This window comes from Silurus aristotelis (genome assembly GCF_946808225.1).
Source record: "Silurus aristotelis genome assembly, chromosome: 24".
In the NCBI taxonomy this organism is placed as follows: Eukaryota; Metazoa; Chordata; class Actinopteri; order Siluriformes; family Siluridae; genus Silurus; species Silurus aristotelis.
The window spans coordinates 7,554,881-7,572,515 of NC_139597.1; the positions used below are offsets into that span (position 1 = coordinate 7,554,881).

At 38.8% G+C, this 17,635-nt stretch overlaps 2 protein-coding genes across 5 annotated transcripts in view; one reads left to right on the forward strand and one right to left on the reverse strand.

Moving 5' to 3' along the window:
* tmem178bb (transmembrane protein 178Bb) overlaps positions 1 to 17,635 on the forward strand; it is a 485,881-nt gene that overhangs the window by 111,626 nt on the left and 356,620 nt on the right. The gene's annotated exons all lie outside the window — the stretch shown is intronic.
* The window catches only part of cnot4b (CCR4-NOT transcription complex, subunit 4b), a 29,447-nt gene that overhangs the window by 7,630 nt on the left and 4,182 nt on the right, over positions 1 to 17,635 (reverse strand). For 2 of the 4 annotated variants that reach the window (XM_083528120.1, XM_083528121.1), the window contains exons 2-11: positions 13,076 to 13,312; positions 12,210 to 12,407; positions 8,726 to 8,812; positions 8,488 to 8,589; positions 8,271 to 8,396; positions 8,081 to 8,199; positions 7,684 to 7,887; positions 7,100 to 7,154; positions 6,659 to 6,920; positions 5,217 to 5,750 (exon numbers count right to left, since the gene is read on the reverse strand). In XM_083528120.1, the coding sequence (XP_083384246.1) occupies positions 5,217 to 5,750; positions 6,659 to 6,920; positions 7,100 to 7,154; positions 7,684 to 7,887; positions 8,081 to 8,199; positions 8,271 to 8,396; positions 8,488 to 8,589; positions 8,726 to 8,812; positions 12,210 to 12,407; positions 13,076 to 13,249 (1,861 nt within the window). In that variant the 5' untranslated portion in view covers positions 13,250 to 13,312. Of the gene's footprint in view, positions 1 to 4,800; positions 5,132 to 5,166; positions 5,751 to 6,658; positions 6,921 to 7,099; positions 7,155 to 7,683; positions 7,888 to 8,080; positions 8,200 to 8,270; positions 8,397 to 8,487; positions 8,590 to 8,725; positions 8,813 to 12,209; positions 12,408 to 13,075; positions 13,313 to 14,846 lie in introns of those variants that run through there. The other 2 variants (XM_083528122.1, XM_083528119.1) reach the window with 2 other exon arrangements.

Below are 17,635 nucleotides of genomic sequence, written 5' to 3' on the forward strand. Positions count from 1 at the left end.
ATCGTGAAAGAGAGAGCGCAAAAGAGAGAGCGTGAGAGAGAGAGAGAGACAGACAGACGTGTATATATTTATTTTCATGTATTTAAAAGAAAGAAATGCACTACTAAATAAAATGGCCAAAAAAGTATTACCTCATCAAGCCAGTACGCACCATGGTAGAAATACGAAGGAAAAATGTTAATAGTGAAAGGAAATTAGCAGCCAGGCAGCCTTAAAAGTTTACATAAAGAATTTGTACCAAAGACTCGCTTGAATATAGTAAAAACTGCTCTGTAATCATAACAACTTACTACTGTTTGACACACTAGTAAGATTATATTGTTAGAAGCCTGATGAATATCCCATGCAAAAAGATCTGTTCCCTTCTTAATTCGATTCCTCTCAAGTTTTTACTCAAGTTCTGATATCTACCTCCAGATTTCAAGAAGGCTGCCTCGTGACAAAATATCATTAAAAGCACTGCAGGAATAAATATCCTAAATTACTAAACTAAATTTAGCAGCCCAGTAGATCAATCAGGCCCAAGCAAAACTATAACTAGGCCTCTAGTTGTGACTAACAGTTAGTTTGTGAATAGATAAAGAGAGATACAAAAAAGAATAAAGTCAGTATTACTGAAGTTCATTTGAATTCAAAAGCTATATGCAAAAAGGAACAATAATTCCACTTTTAAGTACGTACTGATACAATGATAGACCAGGAGCAGATAATACAATTTACTATCAAATTCAACAAAGTGCATCAGTAGAAATTGAGCAGCGTGTCCTGCAGGTTTCTTCCAATAAAACCACTTTACTGAATAATCCATTTGCCAACGTAAGCATCCACTTCACTGTAAAATGTTGATTCTACAATTTAGCGTGTGCTGACATCAATGAACTGAATCACTACAAGCTTCACTAGACGTGTAATTTGATTTTCCGAGCCTCAAGCAGCATTGCCGATAAAAACGCATTTGTTTCGTACTGAGGACCTTCAACTAAAACTATTACTGGTACCAACTATGTGACCTTTACATGTGCCAGCAATGCTTTTTAAACCGTATCAGGATGCGAGGCAATGTTTTTCTAAACTGTATAAATGCTGTATTACAATAAGATTAAAAGCCGGCCACGCTTGGCGATTCAGTTCCTTTAATGTAAAGGAAAAAATGTGATGTTTGTCTTTTTTGCTAGCTCAGGAAATAAATGTCATTGAGAAAAACTTGCAGTGTGAAAACATAATGGGGGGAGTGAGCTCTTTGCATTGAATGCAAAATAAGTACAAACCTATTAATTCTAGCACACCAGTAATCATTGTTATGATGGAGATGGCAGTTTAGTTTCTTGTTTAGTCGTTATTCACCATAACGATACACACCCATTTTTTTCCTTTACTTTTGTACCTGTTCAATTCCTATCAGAGTTTTGCCCTTTATATTCAAATTACAAATTCCATTCTATGGTCTTAATCATTTTAAAGAGTTTTGTGAATAAGAAAAAGAAAGTACCAGGTTTAATGTGCTTTCTTTGTAGAGCTCTGAACATCACATTATTTTATCTTAAATCTATTGTGAGCTGTTCTAGCATATTTAATGCACGATACCTTGGCGCTATGGTGACAGGAAAGGCAAGCACTGCTTAGGAGAACAAAGTCAAAGTGCATATGGGATTTCTTTCCAAGTATTCTGGGGACACATAGGATCTGAGGAAAAACACAATTCTTAAAAGCTATGACACATTTTAGCTTTTCAATTCTGTGCTTTAAAAAAGAAAAAAATAGAAAAATTCAAAGCATTTTTCTGGTTGCAGAATCAACTTATTAAATGAATAAAGAAATGGCACATTTTATTATAAATTTTCTCCCCTTGGAATTAGTTATTATTTATTAATAAACATATTATAAAAGTAATTGTTTAGGTTTATTTACTTAACATTCCAGCTAAAATATTCCTGCTGAGTCTGTTGTGATCGCTAATTGTTGAGCTGCTCAGATTGCTATGGCCACATCACGTGTTTTGTTCATATCGTGTAGTTTTCTCTTTGCTTACTTAAGGAACATGAGGAGGACCAAACACAAGTTAAATTAAATATTTGAAGTTTTAATGCCACTGCTAAAGCTTATTAAAAGATTTGCAATAATTATATACCAAATCTAAAAACCTCACATTTTCAGGTCAGTCACACCATGAAGTTATGGGAAAGAGTAGTGGAAGCCAGGCTGAGAGAAGAGGTGACCATCTGTGAGCAACAGTATGGTTTCATGCCGAGAAAGAGCACCACAGATGCCTTATTTGCTTTGAGGATGTTGATGGAGAAGTATAGAGAAGGACAGAAGGAGCTGCATTGTGTATTTGTGGATTTAGAGAAAGCGTACGACAGGGTGCCGAGAGAGGAGTTGTGGTATTGCATGAGGAAGTCAGGTGTGTCAGAGAAGTATGTGAGGGTGGTGCAGGACATGTATGAGGACAGTGTGACGGCAGTAAAGTGTGCAGTAGGTACGACAGACTGGTTCAGGGTGAAGGTTGGACTGCATCAAGGATCGGCCCTGAGCCCTTTCCTGTTTGCAGTGGTGATGGACAGGTTGACGGACGAGGTCAGACAGGAGTCTCCATGGACTATGATGTTTGCAGATGATATTGTGATTTGTGGTGAGAGTAGAGAGCAGGTTGAGAAGAGCCTGGAGAGGTGGAGATATGCGCTGGAGAGAAGGGGAATGAAAGTCAGTAGGAGTAAGACAGAGTACATGTGTGTGAATGAGAGGGAGGGCAGTGGAGTGATGCGGTTGCAGGGAGAAGAGGTGGAGAAGGTGGAGGAGTTCAGGTACCTGGGGTCAACAGTGCAAAGTAATGGAGAGTGTGTTAGGGAAGTAAAGAAAAGAGTGCAGGCAGGGTGGAGTGGGTGGAGAAGAGTGACAGGAGTGATTTGTGATAGAAGAGTATCTGCAAGAATGAAAGGGAAAGTTTATAGGACTGTGGTGAGACCTGCGATGTTGTATGGATTAGAGACAGTGGCATTGAGTAAAAGACAGGAGGTGGAGCTGGAGGTAGCAGAGCTGAAGATGTTGAGGTTTTCGTTGGGAGTGACGAGGATGGACAAGATTAGCAATGAGTTTATTAGAGGGACAGCCCATGTAGGATGTTTTGGTGACAAGGTGAGGGAGGCGAGATTGGGATGGTTTGGACATGTGCAGAGAAGGGACATGAATTATATTGGTAGAAAAATGCTGAAGATGGAGCCACCAGGTAGGAGGAAAAGAGGAAGGCCAAGGAGGAGGTTCATGGATGTGGTGAGGGAAGACATGCAGGTAGTTGGTGTAAAAGAGGCAGATATAGAGGACAGGGTGGTATGGAGACGGATGATCCGCTGTGGCGACCCCTAATGGGAGCAGCCGAAAGAAGAAGAAGAAGATATACCAAATCTAAAAACCTCACATTTTCAGGTATCTAAAAAAGAATGAACATCATAAGTGTTCATTCAGAAAGCTCTGAATTTCAAAACCAAATAAATAGAAACTCATTCATGAGAGGAAGAAATGAAAGGCCATCATAATCAATTAAGGAGACATATGCAATGAATATGTAGCACAGAACAAGCATGTAAGTTCCATGCTAAACTAATTAACACTGCATAATTATGCAGGTTAATTGTGCATATAGTATATGATCCTTCATAACAAAAAATAAATTTGAATGGTATATTATACTCAATGGGCCAGTTTGATAGAAACACTGGCTTATTCATGCAGATATCAATTCAGCACATAATGTGGCTGCTGTGCAATGCAAAAAATTGCATATTTAGGTCAATAGTTTAGAGTTTCAGTTAATGTTCACAAAAAAACTCAAAATGGGAAAGAAAAAAAAATGCCAGATGGCCTGAGTATCTAAGAAACTGCTGATTTTGAAACGCAAGAGTTTACTCATAATTGTGCAAAAAAATATAAAGAATAAATAAATAACATCTAAGGAGAGGTAGTTCTGTAGGCAGAAATGTTTTGTTGAACAGAGAGGTCAGAGGAGAATGGTCAGCCTGGTCTGAGCTGACAAGAACACTAGAGTAACTCAAAATGACCACTGTTGATAGGCTGAAAAGAATGTTAGAATGAACATCAAATCTTGAGTGCAATGGGCCACAACAGCAAAAAAAAAAAGAACTTTGTTTAAACTTTGTTTAAAAGTTTACACAAATACACAAAATGCTGCAAATCTTTCTGTACATGGTTTACTCACCAACATACATGTATAATGAGTAAGTGGCCCACTGAATTGAACAGATATGGTAGAATGTCTAATGTGCAGACAAGCAACGCAATGCAAGGAACTGATTTTATCATAACTGTTCTTTTTACTATTAATCATCCTATTTGACAGGCATAAGCAATGCTCAGATGTCAGCTTGGGGTAAACACAATCAAGGCACAGTCTTTGAAGATTTGGTAACCTCATCCTCACAATAGATCAATCTCACAGGCACTTACCAGTGACCTTGCCTGAAATGCAACAAAACTCTGAATAGTAAGAATGTACCATTTGTTTATGAGAATGCAGCCAAAAACTGGATTACGTTTGTAGCAAATTTAAACGTGAATATAATAAATATTTTTAAATCTGAAGAAAAAAAACAGTAAGTTTATCGTTTCAGTGATAATTTCATACCAAAACACATCTAATTAAAATGTTGGACATGAAACCACTACACATACATACTAAAACACAATAAAAAAAAAAAGATCTAGCCATTAATTGTTAAGTTGTTGCAAAGTATAAGAATAACTGATAATGCTTTTTATGTGTTACATGGGAGAACTGCTAAATCAGCACACCTGTCTTTTTGTTTTCATAATTGTTTAGACAATATGAGTAGTTATTAAAATCCAAACCCTCTTCTACTAAGAACTTGAATCCCTTAATAAAACACCAAGTCAGAGTAATCAGTGCAAACCTTATTACATAAAACACTACACTTTTCCACTTCGGGATAAATTGTGAGAAACAGTCCCAAGGACATCACTTATACACACCGTAATATTCTTTATAGGTCTACGTAGTCTGCATCTAAAGACTTTTTTCCTTTCATCACAGCATTACAGTGCCTCCTTGTGGATTAGTGCCTACTTTATTCTTATTTAGCGTACCTGACTTTAAGCAGAACTAGGCACATAATTTGCTGACTGATTAATTTGCACATGTTGGAAACAGTACAACCCGAAATCCTCTGTTGGCCCTCTAAACGTACCTGTAATGGGGATTCCTCCTAGACCTGTACTATGCTGTTGCTGTGGTGGCAAACTCAAGTCCAAGAAGCTGCTGTTGTGTTGTGCTGTGTGGTTCAGGTGTGGAAAGTTGGCGCGTGCGGTCATGGACAGCCAGCTGTGACGAGATGCCAGCGTCTGTGTGTGTCCGGGCAAGGTAAATGTGGCGTAGCCAGGGCGCTGGGAAAGATGGGGATGTTGGAGATGGTGGGGGAAGGCTCGCGGGGCCAGCCCACAGTTCGGGGGGAGGTGTGTGACCGAGACAGGAGGCAGCATGGGGCCCTTGGCACTGTGAAGCGAGCTGGGAAAATGGGGGGGGAAACCCGGCGCGGGGGTCAAATGGCTCATGGGCAATGGGGTTTTGTCCTGTACTGTAAGCTCTTTCTCGATGAGGTCAGCCAGCGCCTTGCTCGTGATGTCGAACGGGTCAAAGCCAAGGTCGTCCTCCTGCTGCTTGGAGGAAGCGCCAAAGCCAAAGGCCGCTTGCCAGTCTGTGGAGGATGAGACTGGTATGGTATCTGCCAAATTAAAAACAACATACATTTACTTATTACAGCAGCTTTTTTCTCACAAATGTTACATTTTCACCATCTTTCAAACCATCCAAACACAGAATAGTTGACTAGGCAATACAGTATTTAAGGCTTTTCTAACCTTATCTGTGTTCTGTTAAACTTTTTTTGTGTTTAATAATTTCCCCTCAAATTAAATTACCAACTTGGGAGTGTTCCCATTTCAAATTCCTTGCCAAGAAAGTGCATTTATACAGCATTAATGTGGCCAAAAAAAAAAAGACAAAACATTTAAAATATATTTTCTTTTGGATTATTAAAAAAAAAAAAACTGCATCATTTAATCATGCAAGCAGCAAATCAAACTGTAATTTAAAATTGTATTACAATTATATAAGCACCTTGAACTTTGAGGTGAATGCTCTACAACAGCAGACAACCACCTCAAGTTCTGTTCCGGTCAGTGGGTTTATGCTCTTTTAGTGCCATGACACAATCAATGACTATTTTCCTGGCAGGTTCAAGGTATGCAAGATGGGACATTACGGCAATAGAGGTTTACAGTGTTTCAACTGTGGCAGAAATGTGTGGTATTTTTTTTTTTGGATAAATTTTTAAAAACCCTGTCTTGTGTTAAGAGTATTGCAGTCCATCCAGTCTTTCACTGTATTGTATCTGTAGGCCTGTACCCATGACATCCTCGAACAGTTGGCTGAATATATGAAGTTAGTTACGAGCACCACCGTAATTCTAATTGTATTAGCTAACACAAAAATATAAATGTGATTAATACTTTACCTAATTACCAATAACTTTTTTTCCATTAGAAAATTCTAGTTATAGGCAAAAGTGATACACATTCTGGATCTGTAAGGGGAAAGCAAATGATATTTCAATATGAGTGTCTTACTAACCTGATGTAAACAGACTCTGTGGTTCTGGAGCAGTAGGCCAGTCTGTATTACTTTGTGTGGAACTTGGGAACCCAGAAACACTGCTGCTACTAGGGATAGGGTTTGGATGTCTAAAGTTGCTGTTGTCAGAGAACAGTGACTGCGACTCGGTTCCTGCCCCCTCGAAGGGTGACCGCACTGTTAAACCCGCTACATTGGGAGGCACTACCAAACACGGCTTGGTCAAGCCTGGAGGGGGCGATGGTGAGTCACTGGAGAGAATCTGGGTGGGGAGAAAGTGTGTGTCAAAACTGTCGGAAATCACACAGGACGGAAATAAGGAACCAAAAGCAACGTTTGTAAAAAATAAATAAATAAATAAATGTGTCAAACACTGGAAATCCTAGATATAGGAAATAAATTAAAAAAAAAAATTAAGAATACTTCTGATCTAGAAATTACCTGTGGTGTCTCTCCATTTCCTATACTGATGGCTTCTGTTGGTTTTTCAATTGGACTAGAGAGAGAGAGAGAGAGAGAGAGAGAGAGAGAGAGAGAGAGAGAGAGAGAGAGAGAGAGAGAGAGAGAGAGAGAGAGAGAGAGAGAGAGAGAGAGAGAGAGAGAGAGAGAGAGAGAGAGAGAGAGAGAGAGAGAGAGAGAGATCAAGAAGTAAAAAAACTATGCAACAGACATGAATAAAGTCCACTGATACAAATATATGATTTAATAAAAAACTTACACAACTGATCAGAACGTATTTAATATCAATGTGTGAAGAAACAGGATGCAAGTAAATAATTTTTTTTTATATGAAGCTATTAAATGATTTCGACTAAAGCAATTTTAAGCCATTTGTATTAAAATTACGCCAAAATTTATAAAACGCCCAAATTCACAAAATGGCTATAGTCATATAATATCAAAGTAAATAACACAGCCTGCCAAACAATGAATTAATGAATTGTTAAATTCTTTGCAGTAAATTCATTTAGTCCAATCATAGTATTTGTGATCACACTGATCGCAATCGTGTTCTATTTTTGTACCTAGCAGGTTCACAGTTTGAAGAGAAGGGCGAGAGGGCTGGGAGAGGTCCGAGGGCCAGTTCAGAGTCCGGCCCATCAGGAGTCAAGTGCTCACAGTCTGAGCCTCCATCCAGAGGCGGGCTTTTTCCGGGTTCTGGAAGCCCATTGGGTGTCTTTCCCATGGGCTGTAACGATGGCCATGCATCTTTATTGACATTATTAGAACTGTAAACCAAAACAAAGAGACAAAAAAAATGAGAACAAGAAACCTATCTATATAAAGGATATAAATGATTTTGTGGGGGTGGATTAAAGAGAAGTGCAAAAAAATAGCAAGACACAACCCCATTAAACACCACAAAAAGACTCGCACATTTCTCAGAGTTTAAATGGAAAAGTTTAAAGATCTAGCCCAAACCTCTGTGCAGAGCCTGATTTGTTTTTTGCCTTTTCCCCAGCCCCAGTCTGCAAGAAGTTCGGGTTCATTTTGTAGAGCTCTTGCAAAAGCTTCTGTTCATATTCCTGATGCTTTCCTGCCTGCATTACACAAACAAGCCACTTTAGATTCAAGTTACAACCCAGAAGTTTCAAAAAGGCAAAATTTTTACCTGCATCTCCTCTTTTGTGAAACTGGCTGCCTCGTCCCCTAGCTCGTGTAGATACATGCAGTCTGGTTTGGGACACTGCATGCTTTTTAGAAAGTAACTGCAGTACTTTGTTGTACCTAAAGATGCCTGCATTGTAAATGACAAATTAGTTGCTTTGAACAATAAAATGGAACAAAACTAGACCTTTAATGCCATATAGTGTTATTTATTGAGTTACCTTTAAAGTTCTGCCATCTACTACTACATTGTTGACACACTGTATAGCTCGAAGGGCATCTTCTGACCGAATATAAGTGACATAGGCACTAGCGCTAGGACCCTAAAGGAGATATGGCAAAATGAGTCCTTCAGTTTGGGGAATCATGTAACCAAACAAAAAGTTCACCAATGTAACAGGAAATGAATTACAGCGTAATCCCAAGTAAAATTTAGATACAGACAATAGTGAAGATTACCTGTGAGCCAGCATATGAGGTGCTGTTGTTGATGACCACTTTATGGATCTTCCCAAACTTCCCAAAATATTCGGGCCTCTTCAAGACCTGAAAGGAAATGCAGGAAAAAATAAAGTTAGCTTATTAAATTTGGCAGGAAAAAAAGTCTAAAATGGGGCCGTAAAAGGAGCAGACTCCTCAGTGGCACAACAAAAATGTTTGCCCTATTGTCACAAGTTCAAATCCTGATGACAATGCAATGATCTCCATGGCTGGAGGCCAAGAAGGAGAAACCTGTCTGTGCTTTCTGGATGAGAGAGATCAAAAAGCCCTGCCCCATCGATCAGTCCAACACTAAGCAATAGTAGGCGCCTGTCAACTCATTCATATGCAAGCTATTAACACTTTTGTGAGAATTCAGTATGACACAGCAGCAGTTGGGAAAGATACGGTTGCTGGGTCCATGTCTCCCGTAGGAAGCACAGCCTAATCATTATGTGATAAGCAAGAGGGATTGTAAGCATTTTAAGCGAGCAAATTAAAATAGAAAAGTAAACTAATAAAGAAAACAAAGGGGCTGAGCCCAGAAGACATCAAATCATACAGGCTCCCTCATGCTTGAGTGCCATTTCATACACAGGCAAGTTCAGTCTGATAGATGCTTTTGAGACTGCAGTCACTCTTTAACTTTAAACTAGAGCCCAGATGTTTCTTTGTGGCTTTGGCTCACTCAAGACTGCTCCCTTTTTAAATGTGAAGAAAAAGCCGAACAAGATGGACTAAATAACATTCATCAAATTTGCAAAACAAAAATTGCAAGCATTGCTTTTAAACCATCACACATTCACAACATTCAGACATTGCCTGTCTTGTCAATTTGCACATGCAGGGGCGTGTAAGTGCTAATAGAGTAGAACGAGAAGACAAAACTAAGCTGAAATGAGTACGAGAATGTAACTAATAAAAAAGAAATTACAGGAAAAGTAGTTTTAAAATACTAAAAATGAGACCTGCCAATATTGCAGACGTGAATAGCTATAACTTTGACTTTAAAAACGTTTTAAAAATCGGTGCGGCGGCAGTTTCACTGGGAAATATTTCATTCGGCAAAACTTCAAACTCAGGTGGGATTTATCATTCAAGACACATTAGCACATCAACCCATCAGTTTCTGTATCGCTTCTGTGCTTTCTTAGGCAGCAGGGTGAAGGTGGGGTTTAATGCTGTATTTGCAGGGGGTGGGGGGGGGGGTGTTTGAAGGTGGTTTGAAGAAGCCTTGAGCTGTTTTTAGCAGAAATGCATGGTGCAGTTTGAAGGTTAAACCGTAACAGCACAAACACATTGCTCCAGTATGAATGTTTACTGAGCTGTATGCTCCTAATCTCATTCAGACAGTCTATGTACAGGCAGACATGTTAGCACTCTGCCTCTCCACTTTTCACTCTGCATAATTTGTTCTGTGCTGGAAGCTATTCGTGGTGCATGATGTCAGCAGTGATGGCAATCGGGAGACAGAATGAAAGAACATGCAAGAGTCAGTGAGCGAAAGAGTGAAACAAGTGAGAGAGATGCAGTCCGTGGGCATGAAGCAGACTGAGAGTGGAGGCTGAGAGAAGCTGCAAAAAAATATGATGTTATGAAATATAGGATCCATTTCTATAAAACATCTCCAAAATTGTCCTATCAATATGAAAACATAAAACACAAAACCATGCTCAGAAATTGCAACAATACATTTTCCTGTGGAAAGACCTGCAGCCAAAAACAGCCCAAGTTTATTTACATTCATTTAACTACATTAATTCCTGGGTCCAAATGTGATTAAAACATTTAAAGTGTTTATTTATTCCAATTCTATTGAAAACGAGGCTGCATTTTTTAGTTATTGCTGTGACGTTTCAAAGAGCCGGAAAGTAAATAAACGGCAAGCGGAAATAACGCGGGTCGAAGCGTCTTACGCTTTTGCTCATGTGCAATACAGGGGCGTTAGCACTTTCAGACATTTCAATGTGGATGAGCAAATTCTGGGAAATGATTGAAAATTAGTGTGGACATGGACCTTTTTTGTTTTTACATTTATCCAAATTCTTGTAGAGGTAGCCTGAGCATTGAACTCTCAACTTTCTGAGCAGAAGTCCAATGTTTGAACCACTCAGCTACCCCTTATACTTCATTAACATTCCAGTGTAAAACAACACTTTGTGGAAGAGGATCTGATAACCAAGATGACTTACATCAGGGGTTTTCAACTGGTTCTGTGCCAGGGACCACAATTCTGACTAACAAGTAATCCACGGCCCACTATTGTAAAAAGCGATCAATGCTGGTGCTGACTAGCAAACTTTACCTTAGTTAGAAACTTTAGCTAACAGCTCCACTCCAAATTTCAATTCACCAAAACTATTTAAACATCTATTCAATAAAACCTGAACAATATGTTTTCTTAACTCCGAGATGCTGGTCTATTTTGCGCGCAAGATGAATGTGTACGTATATGACGCAAAACACAACGTTAGCAAAGCATAGGCCTGATAGGTGCAAAGCTAGCCTATCCTGTGTCAGTTTAAATATTTTTAATATTTTCATTAAATTCAGTTTTCCCACTAATGTACAAATATTCTGGATATGTTTGGAAAAACAAATTATGGAAAAAAAAGTGATTTTAATAGTGAAATTATGTAGGCTGTCACGGACCACATGCAATGCTGCCGCGGACCACCTGACTTACATAATCATAAATAAAAATATTAAAATACATTTTAGATTACTCTTTTAAATTTGAAATATATTTTATATATGAATAAAAGCCCATTTCCACCACGTTTATAAAAAATTTTATAATTTAAAAAGTTTGCCTAATTCTGATTTTTTTTTTCTCGTAAATCTGACTTCATTCCTCGCAATACCAACTTTTTTTTCTCGTGAACATCCAACATTACCGGTGCATCCACCGGTAGCAATGTTGTTGTTTTGAAGTTTGAAGCTGTTCCATGTATGTTCAACATCTGTCTTGTTCCGTCTCCTCCAGAGCTGATTGTTACACAGGGGATACAGGGATCGGAGGCTTAGTTTGATACCATGCGATTCTATTGATTGAAGCCCATTTCACTTTCAATGTGTAAAACTTTCTGGCACTATAGAGGGGGTGACACAGCCCGATTGGCAAAAAAAAAAAATACAAATAATAATAATAATCATAATTTTTCTTTTCCTTGCACCTTACTGTTGTCTCCCCATTCCTCCATTTTTTAAAAATTCTGCAGCGTATTCTGTATTTACATGTCCAGAGCGCTCCAGAGTTTAGCGGGTGGTGCCTCAGTAATACTCTGTAGGTAAACACTATGCTTCCTTTCGTCCATTTAACTAAACACTGCATAGAGGCTAATAATTAACCTTAATGCTTTTTATGTATCCGAATTACTCGAGGAATCATTTCAGCCCTATTTGCATTGTGTGCTAATATAATATTTTGACTACATTAAGTGCGTGTATAAAAAAAAATCACCTCTGGGTCAGCAAGCCTTTGTGATAGTCCCACCACAAACACCAGGTTCCTCTGGACGACACGTACACTGGCCAAGTGTTTGCGGTTCTCTGTGATCTTCTGCTTGCGCTCGTTCTGCTTCTGCTTCTTCTCGTTCTTTATCCTCTGTAGCTCTTCCTGAGACAAGGGCTTGTATACAGCTGGGTCTTCTGGATAGGGCTAGAGCACAGGGATTGCCATTTAGGAATAATTGTTACTTGACCAACTTGCAAAAAAGCACATAAAACCTGGTGTTGATTATATTCTCTACAACAGCCTTATGTAGTGTAGTGAGATGTTAATGTGTGGACACACTGGAAATATAATTTATTAACAAAGCATAATCACTGGATGGTGATAAAGAGACTGTTGGAACTGCCACCCTTTTTCCTCCCAGGGAGCTCCAGTGCACTAAAATAATGAAATGACTGGGAGCCTGAGGAAGCAGAGTGCAAATGATTCTATCAAAGCTTGCTGAGATGTTGAACACCAGCTATCAAAAAACACTTTTCTCCACCAGCCCCTGTGGAGCCCTTCCTGAAAAACAAAGTGCTAAAAACAAAGTTCCTGAAGCTAAGAAAATGTTACAGTTTTTCCAAGTGAAAATTAAAAAAAAATCTTGGATTTTTTTGTGTGTCTTAAGTTAAATCTTATATTAAAAGAAAAAAAGTGCGGGGGGGGGGGGGTGTTCATGAAGCAAATTAGCACCACATTCTAAGGGACATAGCACACTTTCTCTCGTCCAATAAAGGCATTTTTCAAATCCACTCGGTTGTGCAAATAAGGTTCCTACTTTCAACTCCTGTGGGAGAAATCCCTCAAGTCTCCTATTTCACACACAGCTGTACCTTTCTGCAAGCGGGACAGAGGCCGTTTTCGTCTGTGCGGATACGATGCCAGCAGAAACGGCAGATTTGGTAGCCGCAGGTGCATGGAAAGAAGTTAACGTCATCTATCTCCAAGGGCTCCATGCAGAGAGGGCACTCCATTGGATCCTCTTTCACCTCAGGGCTACGGGACATCCTATGGCACGATGGGGCAAATGGAGGCGTTGTTTCACTGCAGAGGAAAGTCTGGGCGTGACACTAGAGAGAAACATAAATGAGAGGTGAGATGAGAAGCACCACATTAACTTCAACAGAAAAGATGACCCGATGAACAAAAGGCACTTGCATACAGACGAAGATTTTAGCTGAAATTGCTTTGGGCTTTTCTAAAAGCAAAAAAAAAGCTTAAACACAGTTACCATGTGCATGAGAGTCTCCTGAAGTCTCAGTCTAAAATATATTTGATTATAGTAGGCCTTTTTAAACAAACAGAATAAATGACTCAATTAACCACCTCTGAGTGCGAGTATGAGCGAAAAAAAAAATACAGAAAATTAGTATACAATATAAAATGCAAAATATTGATTCATTGCACAAAAGGGTGTGGCTAATCTTATTTTTGTTTAGTAGGAATACATCCTTAAAAAAAATTAATTAGAATGGCCCATCTGGGTCCTGGTGTTTATATTTGGTTTTGCTTCAATTAGAAAATTAATTTTATATATATATATATATATATATATATATATATATATATATATATATATATATATATATATATATATATATATATATATATATATATATATAAAAAAACAGGTTTTAATTGCTCTTTCCTCTCAACTAATATCTATGACTTGAGAAGAACTGGCCCTTGCACTATAAGAACCCTGAACACACTTACTAATGCTGATTGAGTGAAAATCTTTAGTTCTGGTTTTTATTTTAGCTAAACACACTTCCGTTGCTAAGCTCCGCCAATAACTCCTGATGACTACTGTCATTTCTCATACTGAAAACTGCATTCTTAAGACACAAAACCACCAATTAGTACAGACCACGGTGAGCACAAACAGTCAGTGTACTGGTTTCTCTTAGTCACACTGTATCATGCATTAGCCCTGACTAAGCTCTGCCAAAGTGCTGATAAATGGGCTGGCAGACATACTCCAGGTCACTTTGACTGCCATATCAACATGACATTTGGACCTACTCATCACTGCCTCCTCCACAATATCTGCATTTAAAACACTTCAGTGTAAGGTGTGGGTAGTGTGACGGCAGGAGGAAAATGGGTGGAGGTGGGACACAGAAAACAGAGCTAAAAATACCATGTCCAATGCACACCAGCTGTTGACGACTGTGGCAATGCCTCTGGTCACTTTAAAAGGACAGTAAAGATTGAGAACCGGGCAGGAGACACAGCTCCTCCCCTCACCATGCTGCTCTACATGTAGGGTCATCAGCTCTTTCTCAATCCAACGTCCTGAGCAGTCAATGGTTTGAATGTACCATGTCCAGAACATGCCCAGGGTTGGGGGGTTTTACCCCATCAAATATCCAGGATTCCACATCCAAAGATTCACTGCATCTTAGACAATCTTTTTCAAGTGCTTAAGAAACAAACTTGCAACAGATGCACTTTATATTTGTGCAGACAAATTCTCATGATTAGATTCAAGGCAAAGCAGAATTAAGTCAAAAACTAAACCGAAAACTTTCAACGAATTACCTGATTTTACTGTAACATCAACAATAAAGCAACAAGCAAAGAGCAATAAAGTTTACTGACCTGCGTTCTCATCGAGTTCCATGTCCAGCTCAGGTCAGATGCGTGGATATATTTGCGGAATTAGCACCGGTGTAGCGTTTCGGTTGACCACTCACTGCCCACCACAGTCATAACTTACTAGCAAAAGTGTTCCCTTACACCAGACCTTAAGGATTTTGGCCAATCTTCCAGTCCCAGTTTATGGCTACCGATACCCACTGCTGCTTTTCTCATAGCATTTTTAGAGCATTAGGTAGTATCAACTCAAACACTTAAAAACTTAAGTTGTCAATTATCCTACATTATACAAAATAAATATTTTTCCCCTCATTGCAGAAAAACATATAAGGCAATCAAACATGGCAGTCATTTTCAGGGCAAAGCAGCCTGCAACCTTTCAAAACCAAAAGCATTCATCAATACTGCTGGGCATAAACTGAACTGAATAAATCATAATTTTGTAGAATTAGATCATGTATGAAAGGCAAAATGTTGGCAGTTGTGCAGTATGAGGCATTTCTGCTGGCACGGTTTGGGTCCATTTTTTCCTTTAGACAGGAGGGTCATTTCAAATCGATAAAAATTCCAACCCTGGTTGGAGTGCTCTCTTTCAAAATGACCCTGTCCCCATCCACAGGGTTTGAGAGCTCACTGAACAAATTGGCCTTCACGGGCACTAAATCTCAAACCAACTGAAACTAAAAACTTATGGGGAAATTTGAGTGAAATGTTCACCATTCCCACATCATATGGGGGAATATTTTCTCCACAATTAATGATGTTCAGCTCAACAAAAAGCTGGTTTTACTGGAGCTTATTTTATTGACAAATTATCCTTTTCTTCCCTTAAAATTTTTTTTTACTAATGACTTACATAAACCAGAATTCACACACTATGAGCATTACTCGCATTACTCACACATCACCAATGCAACATAATTATTGCCATTATGACAACATATTTTGCTCGAATTTATCACTTACGGTGACCCAGGGTCTACTACCCCATTAACACATGTACTTAATTCAATTTACACTCTCCTGAATTGGGATCAATTTGAAATGACCATTAATCTAAACTGGGTAAAAGTCTCAGCAAAAACACTTTCCCACAGATACAGTGTTTGTAAAGCCTTTGCATTGTATAAACCAAGAGGAAGCGCATTCTTCTGTTATCTGGAAAGTGCATACGAGTGAATATCTTTTGTTAGAAAAACTGCTAAGAACAAACGGAATGCAAATTTTTTACACTATCAAATGAAAACATATGGATATTTCAGCTCACATTTCACAGCACATGACCCTAACACCTTCTGCCTCACCCTGATCATAAAACAGAATCCGGGTCATTATCTAAACAGCTTATTTGGGTTTTGCTTATTAAAGATTCTCACAAATATGAGTTGTGGAAAAGATGAAGGTGAAGGTGAATCAGTTACAACACCAGATCAGCAGAGCAGGTTCCACTCCTGTCAGCCAAGAGCAGGATTCTACAGTAGACAAAGGTTCACTAAAATGAGACACATTGGATAAATACCAAACTAAACTGAAGAATCTCAATTACTTTTGCCACAAACAGATTATTAATGAACCAACAGCAAGAATCCATGGATTTCCTTGGGCAAGTCAGGCATGGTTTAAATGCCCCAAACTATGAGTATTACTGGTGGCCATGTCCTCACCAAAGTCCTCCCTAGTCATCATATCTGAATGCAGTACAGCACCTTTGTTTTGAAATGGGAGGTCTGAAGTATGAACTTTGCATCTGACAAAAATGCAGTAACTACATCATCATGAGCGACATCATGAACCAGACATTGAATAAGCGTTTCGCTTTGTTGAAGCTATTCCACGAATAAATGAAGCTGTTCTGAGAATCCTACCCTGTGGTATGTTGCTCCTAAAAAGGTATATGTTTAAATAGAAATACACATCTTATATATAACTACACATATGTCGTAATTCTCACTTCTGTTTCTTGGTAGACTGCTAATCTCCAATTTCTTGATTAATTGATGACAAACCAGAATTCCACAAGACAGGGTGGATTAAAGTGACTGGAAATACGATTTACCAATAGCTATGAATGTTTCTGGAAGGCTTATTTATCTAATACGCTAATTCCAAAATCATCAGACCAAAAACCCAGACAAAGAAACACAAGCACCGACGTTATAAATAACGGTAAATAATAAATAAAGCCTGGGAGTATGAATGCAGAAGGGAAATAAAGCGTAGGCAGACAAAAATGCCAGTCTGTGCAACTTCTCTTTTTTGCTTAATGTGTAAACAAAGAGGAAGTGCTACATGTCACACAACAAAAAGTGTCATGTTATAACGTTGTAAGTTTGCCGGTTTATTCGTCAATAAATTGCGTGGGCATCTGGAAAGACTAAACCTGGACTAAGGGTTTCTGTGCATTACCATAGAACAACACTTCTCAAAGTCATACATTTACAGTTAAAACTGTGATTCATCTTCTCATCTTTTGATCGCAAACCCAAATGTCCTCAGGGTATAGCAAAATCATTTGAAAAAGGACATTTATTCAGTTTCAGATGAAAAGAACAAATGGATCATTTCCTATGAGGGTCAGCAAGTGTTCAAAGCATTATCAGAAACTGTACACACAGAGTGTGTGATAACAGACCTCAAGTAGGCCACCTCAAACCCGAATAACAGGACTTAACGAGCATACTTGTTTTCATTCAAAATGCCTCCTTTCAACAACTAGAAAATTCGCAATGCACTCTTTGAGAAGTCACACAGAGAATTGATCCTTGCTGTGACTTATAGCGTTGCGTCTGCCA